This window comes from Cololabis saira, chromosome 5 (assembly GCF_033807715.1).
Source record: "Cololabis saira isolate AMF1-May2022 chromosome 5, fColSai1.1, whole genome shotgun sequence".
Lineage (NCBI taxonomy): Eukaryota > Metazoa > Chordata > Actinopteri > Beloniformes > Belonidae > Cololabis > Cololabis saira.
In genome coordinates this window covers 35,986,327-36,006,054 of record NC_084591.1, presented here as the reverse complement: position 1 = coordinate 36,006,054, position 19,728 = coordinate 35,986,327, and the positions used below count along the sequence as shown (strand labels likewise).

General features: G+C 41.3%; 1 protein-coding gene across 1 annotated transcript; it reads left to right on the top strand.

Moving 5' to 3' along the window:
• The first annotated feature begins 820 nt into the window (after positions 1-820).
• On the top strand, positions 821-7,874 carry LOC133444889 (G2/M phase-specific E3 ubiquitin-protein ligase-like). Its single transcript, XM_061722783.1, has 9 exons — positions 821-1,084; positions 2,659-2,871; positions 2,974-3,115; positions 3,196-3,548; positions 3,945-4,267; positions 4,794-4,975; positions 5,063-5,235; positions 7,307-7,521; positions 7,621-7,874. The coding sequence occupies exons 1-9, from the start codon at positions 885-887 to the stop codon at positions 7,872-7,874; spliced, it is 2,055 nt and encodes a 684-aa protein (XP_061578767.1). The 5' UTR covers positions 821-884.
• The last annotated feature ends 11,854 nt before the right edge of the window (positions 7,875-19,728 follow it).

Below are 19,728 nucleotides of genomic sequence, written 5' to 3'. Positions count from 1 at the left end.
CACACTTACTAGTATAGTCACACACACTTACTAGTATAGTCACACACACTTACTAGTATAGTCACACACACTTACTAGTATAGTCACACACACTTACTAGTATAGTCACACACACTTACTAGTATAGTCACACACATATACTAGTATAGTCACACACACTTACTAGTATAGTCACACACACTTACTAGTATAGTCACACACACTTACTAGTATAGTCACACACATATACTAGTATAGTCACACACACTGACTATCATATTCTCTCACATATACTAGTATAGTCACACACACTTAATACTATATTATTATTTAATATTATTCATAATAATTAAATGTAATATTAAATTCATACATTTTTATTTTTATTTTATTATATATACATTAAATTAATTTAATATGAATTTGATATTATTATTACATGTATATATATATGTGATATTTATATTATTTATATATTTATATGAATTTTAATTATTTAATATTATTAATATTATTGTATTATTCAAACTCTCTTACACGCTGTTATGGATGGAGCAACATGATAGTGAATGTATGAGAAACATGATAGTGAATGTATGAGCAACATGATAGTGAATGTATGAGCAACATGATAGTGAATGTATGAGCAACATGATAGTGAATGTATGAGCGAATAATATGTGATGTGTGCAAGTATACTAGTGTGTGTGTGAGAGTTTGATTGAAACGGAAGTCAACTTGAATTTCCAGTTTTCTGATTGGCTCTTCACGGGTCTACCGGATGTATCTCTACAGTGGGATCTCAACGACAAGGTTAACATGTGAAAATGGTCGACCAGGACCGTGTCAATGTGGCAATTGGACTTTTAAATAACATTTTAACTCGTTCAGATGTGATAACCACAATGTCGGACATTTCGAACCGCAACCAAAAGCCGTCAGGCAGCGCGGTGGATGAGACGATGCTGCGGCTCTTCAGACCTGGAGCTGCAGGTGTATCCGGCCAGAGCGGGTCCTCTCGGGCTAATGGGAACCAAGCAAATCAACCTCGATTTCAAACACAACAGTACTTCGGCGGATGGGCTTCCAGCAGGTCGAGGAGAAGGTAAGATCATTTCATTTAGTGGATTAATTGAGCCTAATGGACTGCTTAATAACATTAAAGCGCGAGCTGCGGTTCACGTGGGTCTGTTTTTAGCATCAGCAATGTTTTTGCTGCCACATTAAAACTTGTCTCTAGTAGGCCAGCCTATAACACAAGGGCACCTGTGGTCCACTGTGGTAAACCTCCCGGTCGTGCGCATTTTTTAAGGAATTCAGTGGTTAAAATCAATCAGCGGAGGATTTAACACCCGATCTATACGGCTTGATTGAAAGCGGCCGAAATGTCCCGCTTTCATTAAAAAAAAGGATTGTCCTGACTTGCATCGCTCTCATTTTCCGCTTCGGAAAGATGCAGGCTACTACAGTTTCTGTCGAAGTCGCACTGATGACTGAATGTCATTTTCTATTCGCACTGCAAATTATCAACTCGCAAAATCTAAATCTACCGCAGATCCTAATAAATAGCCTAATGCGTAAATTACCATGTAGCCTATGCATTATATGCAAGTTGAGGCCACTAAATGGGCCTGAGATGAAGGAGAACCTGTGTTTACGTCATAAAACATTCACAAAATTGTCTGAACCTCATGTGAATGTCAGGGTTGTAGTGTGGCTCTGCCTCACTGCAAACAGGCTGTTTTCATGACAGACATACCAGGCTAGTGGGCAATTTTTGTAAATAATATCTTATATCATAGTTAGAGCCTTGATTATCTTTCCTCTAATCTTCAAGACCTAAAAGAACACAACGTAATAATATTTTTTTTATGTTTACCATATGTGTGAAATTTATTTGGTCATATCAATTTTTCTACATTCATGACATCACAGCATGCATGTTCTTAAAGCTCAGGTTTTTTTGAAAAAAAAAAAGATGTAAAATTGTACCTCAGTCTTTCAGTATGATTGAAAACCTGGCTCGACTTAAGTAAACCAGACATCTTTTTCATGTAGCCTATGGATTGCTTGCTTGTATTTATGAGACACATATGAGACACATTGCCTATCCTGTAAAAAATCCATTGTATTTTTGTTCTGCTGACTTTTTTGCACATAAGTTGGTGAATCATTTCATATTGATATGGGTAAGCTCATGTTTCACTTTGAGATGATTGCCTGGAAGTGGAGCGATTCTAAAGCCTGGAATACAGTGTACAATTTTGCAAATGTTCCTGTTTAATGCCAATGTGAGCATTGCATGACGTCGCACCCAAGGATCGCACCGTACAGTGTGAGCACAGAAATCATGAGCTTGTGTAGCAGTTGTGAAATGGTTGCTTATAGGCTGAAGGATGACAACACAACCATTTCACAACTGCTACACTTGTGCCTCACATCATGGCTGATTTACTCATACAGTGTGAGTTGGCATTAAACAAGTACATTTACAAAATTGTACAGTGTATTCCAGGCTTTAGAATTGCTCCACTTCCAGGCAATCATCTGAAAGTGAAACATAAGCTTACCCATATATTAAGGTGAAATTATTCACCAATTTAATATGTACAAAAAACAAAAATATTGTCTTACTGACAACACGCAATTACAGTGCACTCTTCCTTTTTTTTCTTCCAGGCCTAAATCCCAGCACCATCCCAGTTTCAACAAAGATGTCATCCTGCTACCCCATTCTGCATGGGATGAAGTTTGTAAACACAAAACAAAAAGAAAACTTCATGAGAATGGCTTAATTCTAAGCGCCTTTGAGATAATGAAAACATGGGACAACAGGACAGTCATTGCAGAGATTCGAGAGGCATTCCAAAACAAAATTCCCGAGGATGTCAGGTATTACCTTATTATAATTTTACATGATGGATTGAAACTGGCCTTGTAATTGACTCCTATTTCTTTCTATTTTTCTTTATTCTTCTCTTATTATTTTCCCAGTGTTGAACTGTTGATGGGATGTGGCAACAAATTGGTGTCACCAAAGCTGCGCGAGGGCCAGGAGTTGAATGGCTTCATTATCCATAAAGTCTTTGAAGCAAAAGCGTTGTACATACGGCCAGGAAGGGATCTTCCATTTCAGGTAAGGGATTTTAAATGAATGCTTATCCAGATGTCATTTTTTAGAATAATTCCAACATTTTGTATTTTTTGTTGTTTTAGTTTGACAGCACAGATTCAGATGACTGTGTGGAGATTAACACCACAGTAGCATCCAACAACTTCCAAGCTGGAGGCTATATGTGTACACGGTCCAGGGGAAACCAAATTTCAACTCAGCCTCCTGCCACCCCACATGCTTCCAGTGACACCGCCGCGACAGCTACACTGCTCTCTGCACCACAAGCATTGGTTGAAATTGCGACTGAAGCTGAACCACCAGAAGCACCCAGTGGTGATGCAGGGAGGACTGACCACTATGCTGCCTACCTGTCCATCATGGGTTCAACCTCAGATCTCTCTTCTGATGATGAGGATCTTAACCAGGCTATAATGGCTAGTCTTCAGAGTCATGCGTATGTAGCCCATGAATCAAATATTGTTCAATTGGTTTCTTCATAAACATTTAGGCTAGAAGCTAGATGCTTCAGATGGTTAAGAGATGCAAATTTGTAGTTGTTATATCTAGATAACCATGCCATTGACAGCTTGGTTTTTGAGGACAAGACCTGATCGATGATCATTGATCTCAGTCTTTTTCATTCTACATAATAAATAATTTTTACATCAAACAGTACTTTCTGTTCTGATAAATTGTATAGTTAGCCACAGTGTTACATTCTACTAACACTGAAGATGCAGTGGCTATCTTTGAAGAAACTAAATTTTATTGTTTTATCACATTTTATGCAGAAAACTAGATAATTGTTACACTTTATTGATATTTCTTTCTTCTTTATTTCACTCAACAGGGTATCTGAGCAAACAAACACAGAATCAGCACAAGAAGTCCTCCTCAGTCTTGCATCTCAAATTGATCCCACCCAGATATGCAGATTCAACATCAACAGGTCCTCAGTGCTGGATGGTGCTTTTCGGGCGTTCAAGAGGCTATCCTACAATCCCAAGTATCAGATGAAGATCAAGTTCTCTGATGACTTGGGACTGAGTGAAGAGGCTGTGGACCTTGGTGGCCCGAGAAGGGAATTCTTGCGGTTGCTTATGGAAGCCCTTGCAGTGTCACCAATGTTTGAGGGGAGGGCAGGGAGATTGAACCTAGCATTGGACAGCACAGGTACGTGATAAAAACACATATGTATTTTGGGAACTCTGCATGCTTATTGTTCTTTGAATCTTTTTTCATTATTATGCTCACATCTTATGCCATTTTTTTGCAGTCTAATTACTCCATCCTTTAATTATAAGTAGCTTCTACTGTACATTATTATTTGTGTTTAACCTTTAAGTACTCTTTATATCTTTTGGCAATATTAACATTTTTCTGTCAATTTTGTCCCATTGGAATGATCTTCAAAATTGTCTACTTTTCAAAATGTTTCACGAACATGTTCCTATGGTGCAAACGTAGACAACACAGGAAACCCTGTAGTTTGGGGTCGAGAGGGTGCAGGAACTAAATATTCTAGATAGTTCTGCTGTGGAAGTGGCTATAAACTCTTTTTTGTGAAGTGTCAGTCATTTCTTGTCCTGTGCCGCCACCTACTGGATGTCACACAGCTTTTACTGAACATATTTTATGTCTGTAAGTTTGTACCATATATTTTTATCGATGTTCTCCCTCTATGCCATGTTTGTTCTAGCTTTAAGAGAGGATCGATATTTTATTGCTGGGCAGGCCATTGCTATAAGCCTGGTACATGGCGGTCCTCCACCAGGATTCTTTACACCAGCGCTGTACTCCCATCTGGTTGGTGGCAGTTCCACGATAAAGCCTGTTCTGGAGGACATTGCTGATGCAGACCTCTACGAGAAAGTAAAAAAGGTCAGAATATATAGTGAATAAATACACATTATGTTCTGCTATGCTATGGCTAATTTTTTCTGTCTTTATATTGTGTGCTGCTTTTAGGTGTCTGAAAGTACATCTTTTGAGGATCTGATGCGTGCCACAGAACCACTGCAAGATTATCTGGCAAATGCTGGGTGTCTCAGGCCATTAAAATGCATTGAAGACAGAGATCTGTTGGTTCAAGATATTGTCATGTTCCAGGTGGTCCACAGAGTCTCTGGGGCATTTGAAAGGTTTGTAACGCAATTCAGAAAGTTTTTAGTATAAAGATGACAGGTGGTTTTTACAACAGTTTCATCTCCAAATGCAAGTGTCATGGTTATAAGAGTGAACATGATAAAAAGCTAAGCCTAACCAAGAGCTAATGGCTGAGCATAATAATAGTTCATGGCAAAATGTGGTTAAAAAGACTGTCATGATTATAATACTGAATATTAGGGGTGTCACGGTACACACAAGTCACGGTTCGGTACGGGTTCGGTACGGGTTCGGTACAACGGAAAAAAAATATAAAAAGTCCCAAATGTATAAGACGAGTTTTTTCTTCCTTTATTTTGATCATAGCATTTGAAAGTTAAAGTTTGTTCAATTGGCTACAAAACTAAAAAGCATCTCTTATTAAAATGTAAAATAAATAGAATAAAACATTTAACTTGTGCATTAGTGTTTTTAATTTTACCACGGACTGGTTTATGTGAGTGCGGGATGGTATTGTAACGAGCTCGAGCACTTTTAATAAATACTTGAACCCGGGCTCCTCTACTGCTGCATATGGGCAGAGCCGTCTGGGGGCGGAGCATTCTCCATGGGCCTTATGATAGTCATTTTAACGTTCAACAACATCATCCTACCATCAAACTACATTTATTCTCACTTTTATTGAGCCAAGCATATAGGCCTATGCTGCAGAAAGCAGAGTAAAGTCACAAACTTGTTCAGAAGAACACACACACACACACACACACACACACACACACACACACACACACACACACACACACACACACACACACACACACACACACGCCTGACAGCTGTCAATCACACGGCGCTGAAAACTCTGATAGTCACAGACCGACTCAGTTCCATCTTTGATTCAGCTTAAATACAAAAAAAACATAACTGGTCTAAAATGACACAATCTATCTAGATAGATAGACACAGCGGTCTATAACATCATTTCTGAGCTCTATAATAGAGAATAGACTCGGCGGTCTCGTTGACAACAACACAAGCACATTACAGGCAGCTGGTCAAGACACATTCTGATAAAGACATTATTTAAGAAGGTAACACTGACTCACCAACGGTAGTTGACTCTTCCATAACCCAAAATAATCCAGTTAACGTGGAAAACGGGGTAACACTCAAAACTTTGTACAAATTTAGTCCTCTTTTAAACTTTAGCGCTAATCTCCTTCACGGCAAATTTGCTGTGACTGTTAAGGCTGATTTATGGTACCGCGTTACACCAACGCAGCGCCTACGGCGAAGGTTGCGCGTCGCCGCATAACCTCGCCGTAGACTGCGCCGTACCCTACGGCATATGCTCTGCGTCGATTTAACGCAGAACCATAAATCAGTCTTTACACCCAACCCGCTTTGGCTCGCGGCCCCGGTGCGTTCAGGACAGTTGTAAATTAAGAATTAGAACATTTTATCGTTATTATAGCCTACAATTTATGATGATATATGAATTGCACATATATTTATTGATATGCACAGACTAGCACACATTTAGGTCTGTAATGGAACGTGACTGTTGATATTTATAAGGGAAAAAAAACGATGATTGATTTTTTTTTTTTTTTTTTTTTTTTTAACTCAGTCAGACGTATTCGCCGTATGACTGCGTGAACCGAACCGTGACCCCCGTACCGTGACGGGACGGGACGAATACAAATACCGTTACACCCCTACTGAATATGATAAAATGTTGTTTAAAACAGGATATACTGAATGAAAATAATCATAGTTCATGGAAAGACCTGATTAAAATGATAGTTCATGATTTTCATATGTTAACATAGCAATTCATTAGAAAGAGTGAGTTAAAAGAGAATAATAATTAATTGTTTTCATGTGTCTTGAGTTAAAAAGGTTAAAATGATGATTGAACGTCTATTCTGTGAATTATTTCAGATTCTGACGGACTGACGAAATGTAAATTTAAACATTTCAAATGTTTTAGCAGCCTAGATATCATTTAACCGGCTTAATCATTTAATCTTAATCATTTAGCTGGCATTTTGAATTAGTAGTTTGAAGGATATATTTTGTTGTGTCATCTTTTAATCTTTGCAGATTTAAAGAGGGACTGAAAACCCTTGGTGTCCTGGATGCCATGAGGACGTACCCGGAGAGTTTTAGACCCTTGCTGTGCCATCAACCACCTCCACTCACAGCCAAGTCCATGGATCAGCTCTTCCAAATTAGACTGTCTGTTGCAGGAAGCAACAAGAGAATGGCAGAGGAACGTGTTGTGCCATTTTGGAGAGATTACTTGCTGGATGTTGAGGGTAAATATTGGTGTTGCATATGGCTCTGTCTCATGACAATATAGTGTGATATTTTCTGTACATTGACGTTGTTTTTTGTTGTTTTTTTCCGTGTATTAGAGGAGGCCGGAGCCTCAAAGCTAAGCGATGTCTTAGCCTTTGCAACTGGTGCAAGCATCGTCCCACCAATTGGCTTCTCTCCTCAACCAACAATTGCTTTCCTACATGACCAGTCCGGAAGCCCAGGACGCTGTTTGCCTATGGCCAACACATGCATCAACTGTCTGAAGCTGCCACTTTGTGACACATACGCTGAGTTCAAAGACAGTATGGACTATGCATTAGAAAATACTCAGGGTTTTGGTCGAGAGTAATAATGCTGAATTTAGGAACCCTGTTTTCCCTCGTATGGTCCGTTGAAAATTTGCTGAGACCAATTCATTCATTCCTATTTTGGGGATATGACATTGAGTATATTATTTGATGATTTTAGCTGTTTTTATTTGCTTTTAGAATATAAAGCAGAATAGTGATAAATGTTAGTCAAGTTTTTAATAATGTTGTGTACAGTTGTGTACCAATTAACGTTACTTGCTACCTCACAGTTACATCATAGTTTAGGCCAACACATAATAGACGGCCACTTTTTCACATTTACACTGATTTCAAAGACATTGGGGACTTTCATTTAGAAAATACCAAGGGTATTATAGACACCAAGGGGAGAGTAATATTACTGAATTTAGGAACCCTGTTTTGCCTTGGAGGGTCAGTTGAAATATTTTTTTTGAGAACATTTATTCTCCGGGCTGATTGATGTGATTTTGAGGTGGTTTATTTTATTACAGTTAATGTGCTCCTTACTGTTCTTACTTGTTACTTGACAGTTACATAATCTTTTTTTTTTTTTGTGTTTTTTTATAACACAAATATGAGGTCATATACATCAATCAGTCATATTTAATAAAACACAAGAGCTCGCCACAGGGTGATACAGTAAACTTTTGTTCACAAACTACAACAAGTGTTATGTTGCCTTGTTAATGTTGATTAAGAAAATGTAGCACGCCTAAAAATAAATTGATACCATGATTACCATCATCACTCAATGGATCTATTGTATGTTGAATCCTGTCCATAACTGCTGCATTCACAGTGAAGTTATTTTCCGGAATAACAACATTGTTCTCAGTTTCTAACTCAGGAGGGTTTTCTTCATTAATTGCAAAGGCATCATGTCTATCAAAAATGGCACGAGTAGCACCAGCTCCAGCAGACTGGAGAACACCTCTGTGCCACAGTTGTAGAGGTGTCTGTCCTCCCTCTGTAGACAATCCATGGTTGTTCCACTGATTTTGGAATTCTGCAGCTGCCCTTTGAACTCTTGGCATGTAGATATAATGGAGACAAAACAGGTGTTGTTCATCTGTTGAATCCAATACGCCCTCATTTTCCATGAAATTGAACAGGTTGATGAAGTGGAATGATACAACTCTGTTAAGCTCCGCCCATAAACGCTCGATTCACTGATTATGGACACTGCGACCAGTAATGACACTGCCTCTGTTCAGCCCTCGTCTCTCCAACATATATCTGGCAACCCCTGTGTTCTCCATACCGTGGGCAGAGCGTACCCTTAGAGGGAGACCAAAGGTCTGTACTCCAGTACAGAACAGTCCCAGGACACTTGAGGCCCTGTTGTTGTTGAGACACTGTAAGTATATTATAGTTCGGCTAAAGCCATCCACACATCCATGGAAGACCATTCGCCACCAGGGCTGGACTGGGACAAAAAATCGGCCCGGGCATTTTGAGCCTAGACCGGCCCACCAGGTATTGATGGAAAGAAAATGAAGCCTATGAATGAAAACAAACGTTCTTGTGACACCACTTGTACACTGTCTTGTTGGTGTGTATGTTCTTGTCTAATAAACCTAAACCTACACCATCCCCCCCAGTCCCGTTATAGATGTACTTAGTACTGTTTCTGAGTAGACCAGCAAACTTGTATGGCAAGCCGTTTTAACATTTAATAGCTAGACTGGATATGTGTTGCAGATATCTGTAATTCAATTCTTCCTAGTCAAAAAGAACATTTCAGATATCTACAATGATATATTAACCCATTTTAAACAGGGGGAACGCATTCTGACAGCGTGAAATACTGCTGTCAGAATGCGTTCCCCCTCTGTTTATCATGAAGGGATGCTCACACATCTTTCAAATTCATACTGCTGACTTCTTTCACCACCTTTCAGGCTGATATCATCATATTTGACTATTTTAAGCAGGGGGAATGCAGCCCTGCCTCTGTTTTTACTAACTACTAACTAATGACCATGAATTGCCTAAACAGTGGGTTCCCTGTGCGGAATGGCCGGGGGGGGGCCTCGCGCGTGGGGGTTTTTCGGGTCGGATCGGGTGTCTATATGCGCAATTTTAACTCTCCAATTAGCAAAATACTGGATACCTTCCCCTGCCTCATCATCATTTGGCTTGCCTCGACGCGGAGCCCCACGGCTGCTTGAGACCCGGTCGGATCAGTGATTTTTGTAACAAATTTATCAAACGAGCCTTTCAGAGAGGCATTAAACTCTTCCATTTTCTTTAGTTTTTTTTCTTTTTTCATCCCCTGATGGAAATTTCCTGATCCTGTCTCGTTCTCTCGACATTGTGTGGCAGTTTGTTCCAACTCCACCGTCTGGATCAGAGCAGCTTGTGTCTGCGCTTGGTCTGATCAGTTGTGTTGAACAACAGACACGCGCATCATTGCACATATATTTATTGATATGCACAGACTAGTACACATTTAGGTCTGTAATGGAACGTGACTGTGGATATTTATAAGGGAAAAAACAAAAAAAAAAACAAAAAAAAAACGCGCGAGGTCCCTTGGGGCGCGAGGCCCCTTGGGGCGCGAGTGCAGTCGCACGGTTCGCACACCTCTTGCGGCGGCCCTGACTCCAGCCCATAACCAATCTAACTCATCATAACCAATCGGCCAGTGGTACCAGTTGTTGTCAGGTAAAAAACTAAATCAAATGGGCCGATGGGCCTGCCCAAAAAAACATTTTTTTTTTGAAAATTTTTATTTATTTTTTTTTTTGGCCCAGCCCGGCCCAACATCCCCATCGGCCCACCGGGCAAATGCCCGGTATGCCCGATGGCCAGTCCACCCCTGTTCGCCACCTAACCAGTTTATGGTTTCCATCTATGTGCCTGTGGGAAAAAAATAGGAAATAATTACTTAAGTGTAGCCCTGAGATTGAAATGGATCATGTGTAAAAAGCCACTTAAATTAACTAAGACGACACACTGTTGGCTAAGTAACAGAGCATCAAATTAGATGTGCGAAACTGGTAGGATGTAATGAACTACATTCCATAGATAGATAGATAGACTTTATTGATCCAAACCTGGGAGAGGTCGGACATGGTTGTTGCTCCCTGTCTGTAAGTCAAGTACCCAGGTCCCAGATAAAAAGTAAGTACCGTATTTTCTGGACTATAAGCGGTTACTTTTTTCATAGGTTTTGAACCATGCAGCTTATACAAAGGTGCGGCTATTCTGTGGATTTTTCTTTCACCGCTCGGGGCGCTCTAACCGGAATTAGAATCAAAAATAAGAAAAAATAAATGCAAAGAACAATACACTACTACTTCTTTAGCAGATAGAAGTAGGTAGAAGCAGATTTCAAACAGATAAATAGATAAATAAATACTGGTTATTTTCTCTTTCTCTTGTCTCTGTCCAGTTTTAATCAGCAAAGTTGCTGCCGTGTTAAAAGACACTGTTAGGAAAGGATCTATTTAGGTACAAACATGTACATCATTTACAGTTGAGTGGATGCGGCTTGTATGTAGGTGCGGCTTGTATATCTTTTTTTTTTATAATTTAAAAAAAAAAATAGAGCGGATGCGGCTTATATGCAGGTGCGGATTATAGTCCAGAAAATACGGTAATCAAGAATAAAGCGAGGAATGGGTACAGTTTAAAAACAGACATTTCTATAGACAGAAATAAAAAAAATTAGGCCTACCTACATTAGGCTGCATGTTGACCTGCAGTAAGCAAGCTTGAAATAATGACACACTTTTCAATATGACAAAGTTTATTAATATCCTCTAATGGTTCATTTACTGGACAAACAGTTAGGATTTGGTATTTGCAAGAGTTTAGGGAGTAATGGGAAACTAAGAAGTTAAGAAGAAGTTAGAAATTACTAACAAGAGCTGAGTAATAAATAAAATGTTTTGAGTAACAACCAAAATACTCACCATAATTGATTGGGAGTTTGAACATTATATATTCTTCGCCGAATTGCACGGCGGCGACGAAGGGCCCGTCCTATAGGATCAAGTTCTTGCAGGCAATGTCTTAGACGCCACCACTGTATAGCCTACGGATGTTCCGTGATCTAAAGCTTCCATGTATATATCTTTCTCCAGCATTTGGGGTTGTTTGAAGAATGTCACGGACTATATCACCCAAGACGTCAGCGGACATTGTTGTGTAGGCCAGTGATCCAATTTGAAAATTGTGTCTGTGGCTGTACAATGTCCTCCTACTGATACCAAAGCATAAAGCTATTCTTTGCCAGCTCATTCCCAGGGATAAACAATACGTAATCTGTTCAGGTAGAATATTGTACTGTGGGCGACCAGGGCGGCCAGTTATTATGGTTGGTGGGCCTCTTGAAGTCAACATTTCCCTTTGGCTCATTTGCAGCGATCTTGAGTTTTGAAATGAATTTATGATGGAACAAAAACATGAATGTAGGGCCTCCAGTGTTACAAAGCTTTCTTGATCGACACCTCTGTCAAATTGCTGGCTAAAAAACAAAATTGTCCCTGCATATCCATTCAGCTCAAAGAATAACCGATCCAAAATCCTGCTGTCATATCCACCTCTGTCAGTTTCCCTTGCAATGTGCTGAAGGCACCTCATTGCATTAGTGAAAAAAGTCCTAATACTCTCCTCATTACCATGTACTGCTAACAAAAAGTTGCTTTGAAAAAGAAGGTAAATTAGTGGAAAAATCATATTTGCAACTGCAGTTACTTACAAAATGATAAAGTTGCCTTCTTGATTTCAGTTCTCGCACACAGCTTATTTAGCTAGCAGTAAGCTCCCAGAGCTGCACACCAATGAAGGAATGAGCTTATAGTAGCCTATTTCCTGTTTAAACAAACTACCTTCCTGTTTTAGTCATTTTGAGTATAATAGTGTATGTGAGAGAGTATGATAGTCAGTGTGTGTGACTATACTAGTATATGTGAGAGAATATGATAGTCAGTGTGTGTGACTATACTAGTATATGTGTGAGAGTATGATAGTATGTGTGTGTGACTATACTAGTATATGTGTGAGAGTATGATAGTCAGTGTGTGTGACTATACTAGTAAGTGTGTGTGACTATACTAGTAAGTGTGTGTGACTATACTAGTAAGTGTGTGTGACTATACTAGTATATGTGTGTGACTATACTAGTAAGTGTGTGTGACTATACTAGTAAGTGTGTGTGACTATACTAGTAAGTGTGTGTGACTATACTAGTAAGTGTGTGTGACTATACTAGTATATGTGTGTGACTATACTAGTAAGTGTGTGTGACTATACTAGTAAGTGTGTGTGACTATACTAGTAAGTGTGTGTGACTATACTAGTAAGTGTGTGTGACTATACTAGTAAGTGTGTGTGACTATACTAGTAAGTGTGTGTGACTATACTAGTAAGTGTGTGTGACTATACTAGTATATGTGTGTGACTATACTAGTAAGTGTGTGTGACTATACTAGTATATGTGAGAGAGTATGATAGTTAGTGTGTGTGACTATAGTAGTAAGTGTGTGTGAGTATACTAATGTTTGTGAGAGAGTATGATAGTAAGTATGTGTGTGTGTGACTATAGTAGTAAGTGTGTGAGAGTATGATAGTATGTGTGCGTGACTATACTAGTGTTTGTAAGAGAGTATAATGTGTCATGTGAGAGCAAATATGAATTATTTCCTAAACGGCCTCTCATAGTCAAAAGTATTCACATTCATTACTCAGGTAGAAGTATAGATATTAGAGTTCAAAAATACTCCTGTAGAAGTTGAAGTATCAACTCAAAATTTATTATATATACATTTTTTTTTTCTAGTAAAAGTATAAAGTACTGGTTTCAAAAGTACTTAAAGTATAAAAGTAAAAGTAATATAAGCGGGGAAAAACCATTAAGGCTAAAAGCCATTGAAAATGAATGCATCTTAGTATAATGCAAATATATTAAAGAACCATATATGTGTACTATTGAGCATTAACATGTGTTTCAGAGAGCAGACACGTACAAACCAAATATGTTTATACTTCTCATCCAACCACAACCAAATTCACTCTATCCGGATGGCACAATTTAACTGGATAGTTTTTTTAAAGGCCGAAATGAAATAGAGTAAGGCTGTTTTTTAAAACGTAAGGAGTAAAAAGTAAAGATAATTGCGTGAAAATGTAAGGAGTAAAAGTAAAAACCGTCTGAAAAATAATTACTCCAGTGAAGCATACACAACCAAAAGTTCTACTTAAGTAAGGTAATGAGGTATTTGTACTTCGTTACTTGACACCTCTAGTTAGAGATTAGTTATACATGCATTCAGAGACGTTATAGTAGGCCACAGACAGATTTCCATGCACTTACATGATGAATTTTACCATAGGCAGGATAAGATTATGTAAATTGGGATGTTCTGATTTGGCTCACCCCAATGGGAGCCGATCATTGGCTGTTTCCTCTGCGCCTCCTCTCAGCGCTCAACCTGTGTAGGAAACACTTTTGAAAAAGACATTAGTATTTTCATACATTTCAGATTCTTTTTTTTGCGTTATCCAGGCCTACCCTTTGTGGAGGGCAATTAGCAAATATATATTTTGCATGTACCCTGGAGGGAATCCATCAATCTGATCTCGTGACAGACCACAATTCTCTTTTGCTGTCAAAATTGTTTTAGCATAAAGTTCCCTGGGATTATCAATTTTCCCTTTGAACTGTTAAGGCAATAAATACTGTGAAAAAAGGTCTGAGCTTGCTCTGGTGTGATTTTGGCAACAGCTGTGGGATTAAAAGGGAATTCTACAAGCATCAAGTACTTTGCGCATCAAGTACTTTACTTTTCAAATCATGTGGCAAAGTTAGTTTAACCGCTGTTTCCTCTAGCCATTTTGTTTATTAATTTAAAATCTCTTACCATTATTTGGCTCCAAATTTTGTAGGCAACAGATCTTGGATTTTTGTAAAATCCAGTCGTCATCAGAAGTGTCATCGTCATTTGATTCTTTAATCAGTTTCACCGGATAAAGGTTTTGATTTTATCATTTAACTGGTTCTCTAATTTCTTTTTCGTCTGCGTTGTGTTTTTTTTTTTTTTTTTTTTTTTTTTTTTTTTTACCTTGTCTGCACACATATTATTGATTGATACCATGACGGTAGAAACCAAAAGTGTATATATGTGCATTATTACTATATGTAATATATACATATATATACGCACACATATGCGTACACATACATAAATATACACATACAAACCCAGTGTTTTTTTTTTTTTTTTTTTTTTTTTTTGGGGGGGGTGGGGGGGGGGGGTGACGACATCCACTGCCAATCCAGGAAGCAGGAACACACGGAGGCACACGTCAAGCACTGGAAATCTGCAACAAAAAAACACAAACAAAGCACGAAACCGGCACGGAGCCAACCAAAACACGAACAGCAATCGACCTAAATCTTGAGATCTGGTCGCAGTCTGAGCTAAGCTATCGCTACCGCTACCTAAACCCAAAAACTAGAGAGCCAGCATGCAGGTGAACAAGCCAGTGTGTATGTCTATGTGTGTGTGTGTGTATGTATATGATCATGCGTGTGTGTGTGTGTGTGTGTGTGTGTGTGTGTGTGCATGTGACTAAATGACTATATGTGTGTATGTGTGTGTGTGTGTGTGTGTGTGTGTGTGTGTGTGTGTGTGTGTGTGTGTGTGTGTGTGTGTGTAATAAACCAAACAAAGCTCCACCTGAAGTGTATCTATAGTGGGGGAGGGGGGGGAGCGACCCCGCCACCCGCGAGACCAGAGGCCGACAAGGAAGAGCCCGGAACCCAGGCCACCGGCAAACCCCACAGAGGGGAGAAGTAGGAGGGAGGCAACCCACCGCCTGCGAGGCCCCCCCCCCGCCCGGCGGCGGCCGAGGGGGCCCGCGGGCGGGGCCCCCACGGCGCGGAAAGAAGCAGCCAGGGATCCCGCGGCGGCGGACCGCGACCCAGGCAATCCCCGGCCACCCGGTCCGGGCCGGACACGCGGCCAGGAGGCCCTCACCCTTCAGGCCAACGACCCCCACCCGGCAGGGGGCCAGCCTGCCCGGAGAGACAGAGCCGCCCCGGCCGCCGACGCGGGCAGGCGCACCCGTCCCCCACGAAAGTGGCCCTCCAAGACCAGAGGGGCGCCCCGCCGTAGAGGCAGCGGGGGGGACCGGAGACGGGCCCGGAGAGAGGGAACCCCCCAACAAGGCGACACCCGCGCAGGCCCGACAACGGAGGGCCCCAGACCCAGGCATCCCATTCATTCATCCATTCACCTATCCGATACCTATACTAATAATAATATAATATACTATACATAATAATAATAATAATAATACTAATAATAATAATAATAATAATAATAATAACCATCTTTGTATAATATAATATTGATAAATTATTAAGTTTTTGATGTCCTGCCAATGGAGGCTCAAATCCTCCATGGCAGGACCCTTCCATACCGCATTCTCACCGACACAGACATACAATCACGCACCGTTTCCCCCTCCCCGGGGGGGTCCAGCACCGCCAGAAGGCACCCCAGGCTGCACGGCGGGCCCCGCCAGGCCCGGGTAACCCGACCCACCCGTCCGAGGCCCAGGCCGGTGAGGGAACGCGGGTGATGTGGGACCCCCTCCCGCCCCTTGTGTTGAGTGCATGTGATTAATGCCATAAAAACAGGGAGGAGGGAGGGCCAAGTATCGATTGACACCGACCCCCCCCCTCCCGAACTACGTGTCCTTGTCAAGTGTATTTATAAAGTGTTGAATGTGCAGTGTCAATTTTACTGTAAAACCGTGAGGCGGGGAGTGCCGGGCCACGCGGGACAGTGCCCCCCACGACCCGGACCCCCCGCCTTTCGCCTATGTGCGTATGAATCGTGTAGGGGGGGCAAGAGGGGGAGCGGAGGCCGAAGCCAGGAGGCAGGACCAGCAAAGCTGGCCCTGATAAGACACCCGCGTCCCCCCACCGGCCATCCAGTAGACGGGGGCCGGCCCCCCGAGCCGGGCCAGGGCCCCACCGTACCTCCACGGGCGCCCCCGGAGCCGCCGGAGCCCCCAGACGGAGGGGGAAACGGTCCAACATCCTCCCATTCATACTGACAACATAAGACATAGATACCTGGGAATGGCGCCACCCCGCCGCCGCGCCCGCCCGTGCACCCCCCGGTCAGGGGAGGCCCGATCTCCGGACCCGGCCCCACCCCCCCCCGAGGCCACCCCGGCGGACACCCCAAGGGTCACGGAGTCCCCACATCCGCAGGGGCACTTGGCCCCCGCCCAGCGACGGAGGACCAAGGCAGCAATGCCCCCCCAGCGCAGACAGCCACCCCCCACCCAGGCAGGACCGGGCCCTCCGGGTGGGACCCCCACGTCCACGGCCCAGCCCCCCCCAGGAGGCCCGGAGACGCCCAAGCCACCGCCCCCCGTCCGAGCCCTCCCCAGCCACCCCCCCCACCGCCATGAGGTACCCCCCCCCACAGGCCCCCAAGGCCCCCACCGGCCAGGGACAGGACCCCGCGGCCCCACCCACCGCCCCCCAGGGGCCACCAGAGGCCCGCGCCCCAGACCCCCCAAGCCGACCCCCAACCGCAAGGGCTACGAGATCACCCCCCCCCCCGCCCCCACTAGGTAACGAGGCCAATAATCGGGGACCACAGAGAGTGCAATTCAGCCGAGTGTTGTTCAGTGGAGGCAGACATTATCTCACTACTAATATGATCTGATAAAAGATTCCTAAAATGGTTAATACATAAACTGGATTTTTGTTTCCAATTTACTAGAATGGTTTTCTTTGCGATACATAAGGCAGTGAGAACCCGGTGTGTCCAATTAGGATCTATTTGAGTGTCTCCCAGGTGACCTAATATACACACCGTGGGGCACACTGGGATTCTGTGGTCGATCCATGTGGATAAATCCTCACAAATCTCCTTCCAGAACCTCTGTACCGGTGTACAGAACCATAAAGCATGCATATAATTATCTGGGGTGTTCTCTGTGCACTGTGAACAGATATTAGAGGTGACAAAGCCCATCTGGAACATCCTTTGTCCAGTATAATGTATTCTATGAAGAACTTTATACTGTATAAGTTGTAAGTTTGGGTTTTTAGTCATAGTAAACGTATTTAAGCATATTTGTGACCAAGAAAGCTGGTCGGTATTCAGAGAGAGATCCGCCTCCCACTTGGAGATCGGGAGAGAGACTGACTCGTCCAGTTTAGACACTAACCTGTAAAGTTTTGATAACAACTTTAAATTGCTTAGATTTAATAAATCTATTATCTTAGCGGGAAGTTGTAAGTCTAATTGTCTAATTTTGTATGTTTTATTTATTATGGCCTTGAGTTGTTGATACTCTAAAAATTTACTCCTGCTAACTCCGTATTGAACCATAAGTGTATTGAAAGGTACAAACTGTCCTCCTACAATTACGTGCTGTAAATACCGTATTCCTTGATCTCTCCATTGAACGAAGTTAACCATCTTTTTATCATTTTTCACGATGTCTGGGTTGTTCCATATGGGTGTACGGTCACATGGAAAAAGTGAAATTTTAGCTACTTTAAGAAATTCCCACCAAGCTGATAAAGTTGTGCTAATATTAATGCTTTTGAAACATTGATGACGTTTGATACTTTGACTAATAAATGGTAACTCTGAGATTTCTAGTTCGTTGCAAAACACTTGCTCTGAGTCCAGCCATTGACTATCTAAAGGATGATCCTTTGACCATTTTACAATATACTGTAATTTATTGGCAAGGAAGTAATACTGAAAATTAGGTAGCTCTAAACCTCCATATTCTTTAGATTTCTGCAATGTCTTTAAACTAATGCGTGGAGTTTTATTTTTCCACAGAAATTTTGAAACACCTGAGTCCAGCGATTTAAACCAGGAAATAGGGGGTTTGAATGGTATCATTGAGAAAAAATAATTTACTTTTGGTAAAACCATCATTTTAATGGTGGCTATTCTACCCATGAGTGAAATGGGGAGAGAGCTCCATCTAGCAAGATCATCTTCTATTTTCTTTATAAGCTGAACATAATTTAATTTTATTAACTCTGACAGCCTAGGGGAGATGTTTATGCCTAAATATCTAATGTTCCCTGATTGTAATTGAGTATTGGATATATTCCTAAAATTGCAGTTCACGCACAAAACGGTGGATTTAGACCAATTAATAGAATAATCAGACAGAGATGAAAATCCCTCTATAAGTGCAATTGTCTGTGATAGTGAAGATCGTGAGTTCTGGAGGAAGAGGAGTACGTCATCCGCATAAAGACTTATTTTGTGCTCTACTATTTTGCATTGTATACCTTTAATATTTTGATTTTGTCTAATAGCTGCTGCTAAAGGTTCGATAAATATTGCAAATAATGAGGGAGATAGAGGGCAACCCTGTCTAGTGCCTCTTTGCAAGGTAAAACTTGTAGAGATTTGATCATTTGTCCTTACACGTGCCTTGGGAGAGCTGTATAATATTTTTACCCAGTCAATGAAAGATTCACCAAATCCAAATTTATGTAAGGTTGCCAATAGAAACTTCCAATTTACCTTATCGAATGCTTTTTCCGCGTCTAAAGATATAATAGTAGTTTCCTGTTTATTGATACTGGAATAATCTATAATATTTAATAATCTGCGAATATTAGTAGAGGAATGTCTACCTTTAATAAAGCCTGTTTGATCCGGATGTATAATAGAAGGGGTGACTCTTTTCAGACGTTCAGTAAGGGCCTTGCTAATTATTTTAAGGTCTACATTTATTAATGAAATTGGGCGGTAGCTCGATGGGAGCAAGGGATCTTTATCCGGTTTTAATAAAAGACTAATATTAGCAGAGTTCATATTTAAGGGTAAGCTTTTATTTTCCCTAATATTTAGAATC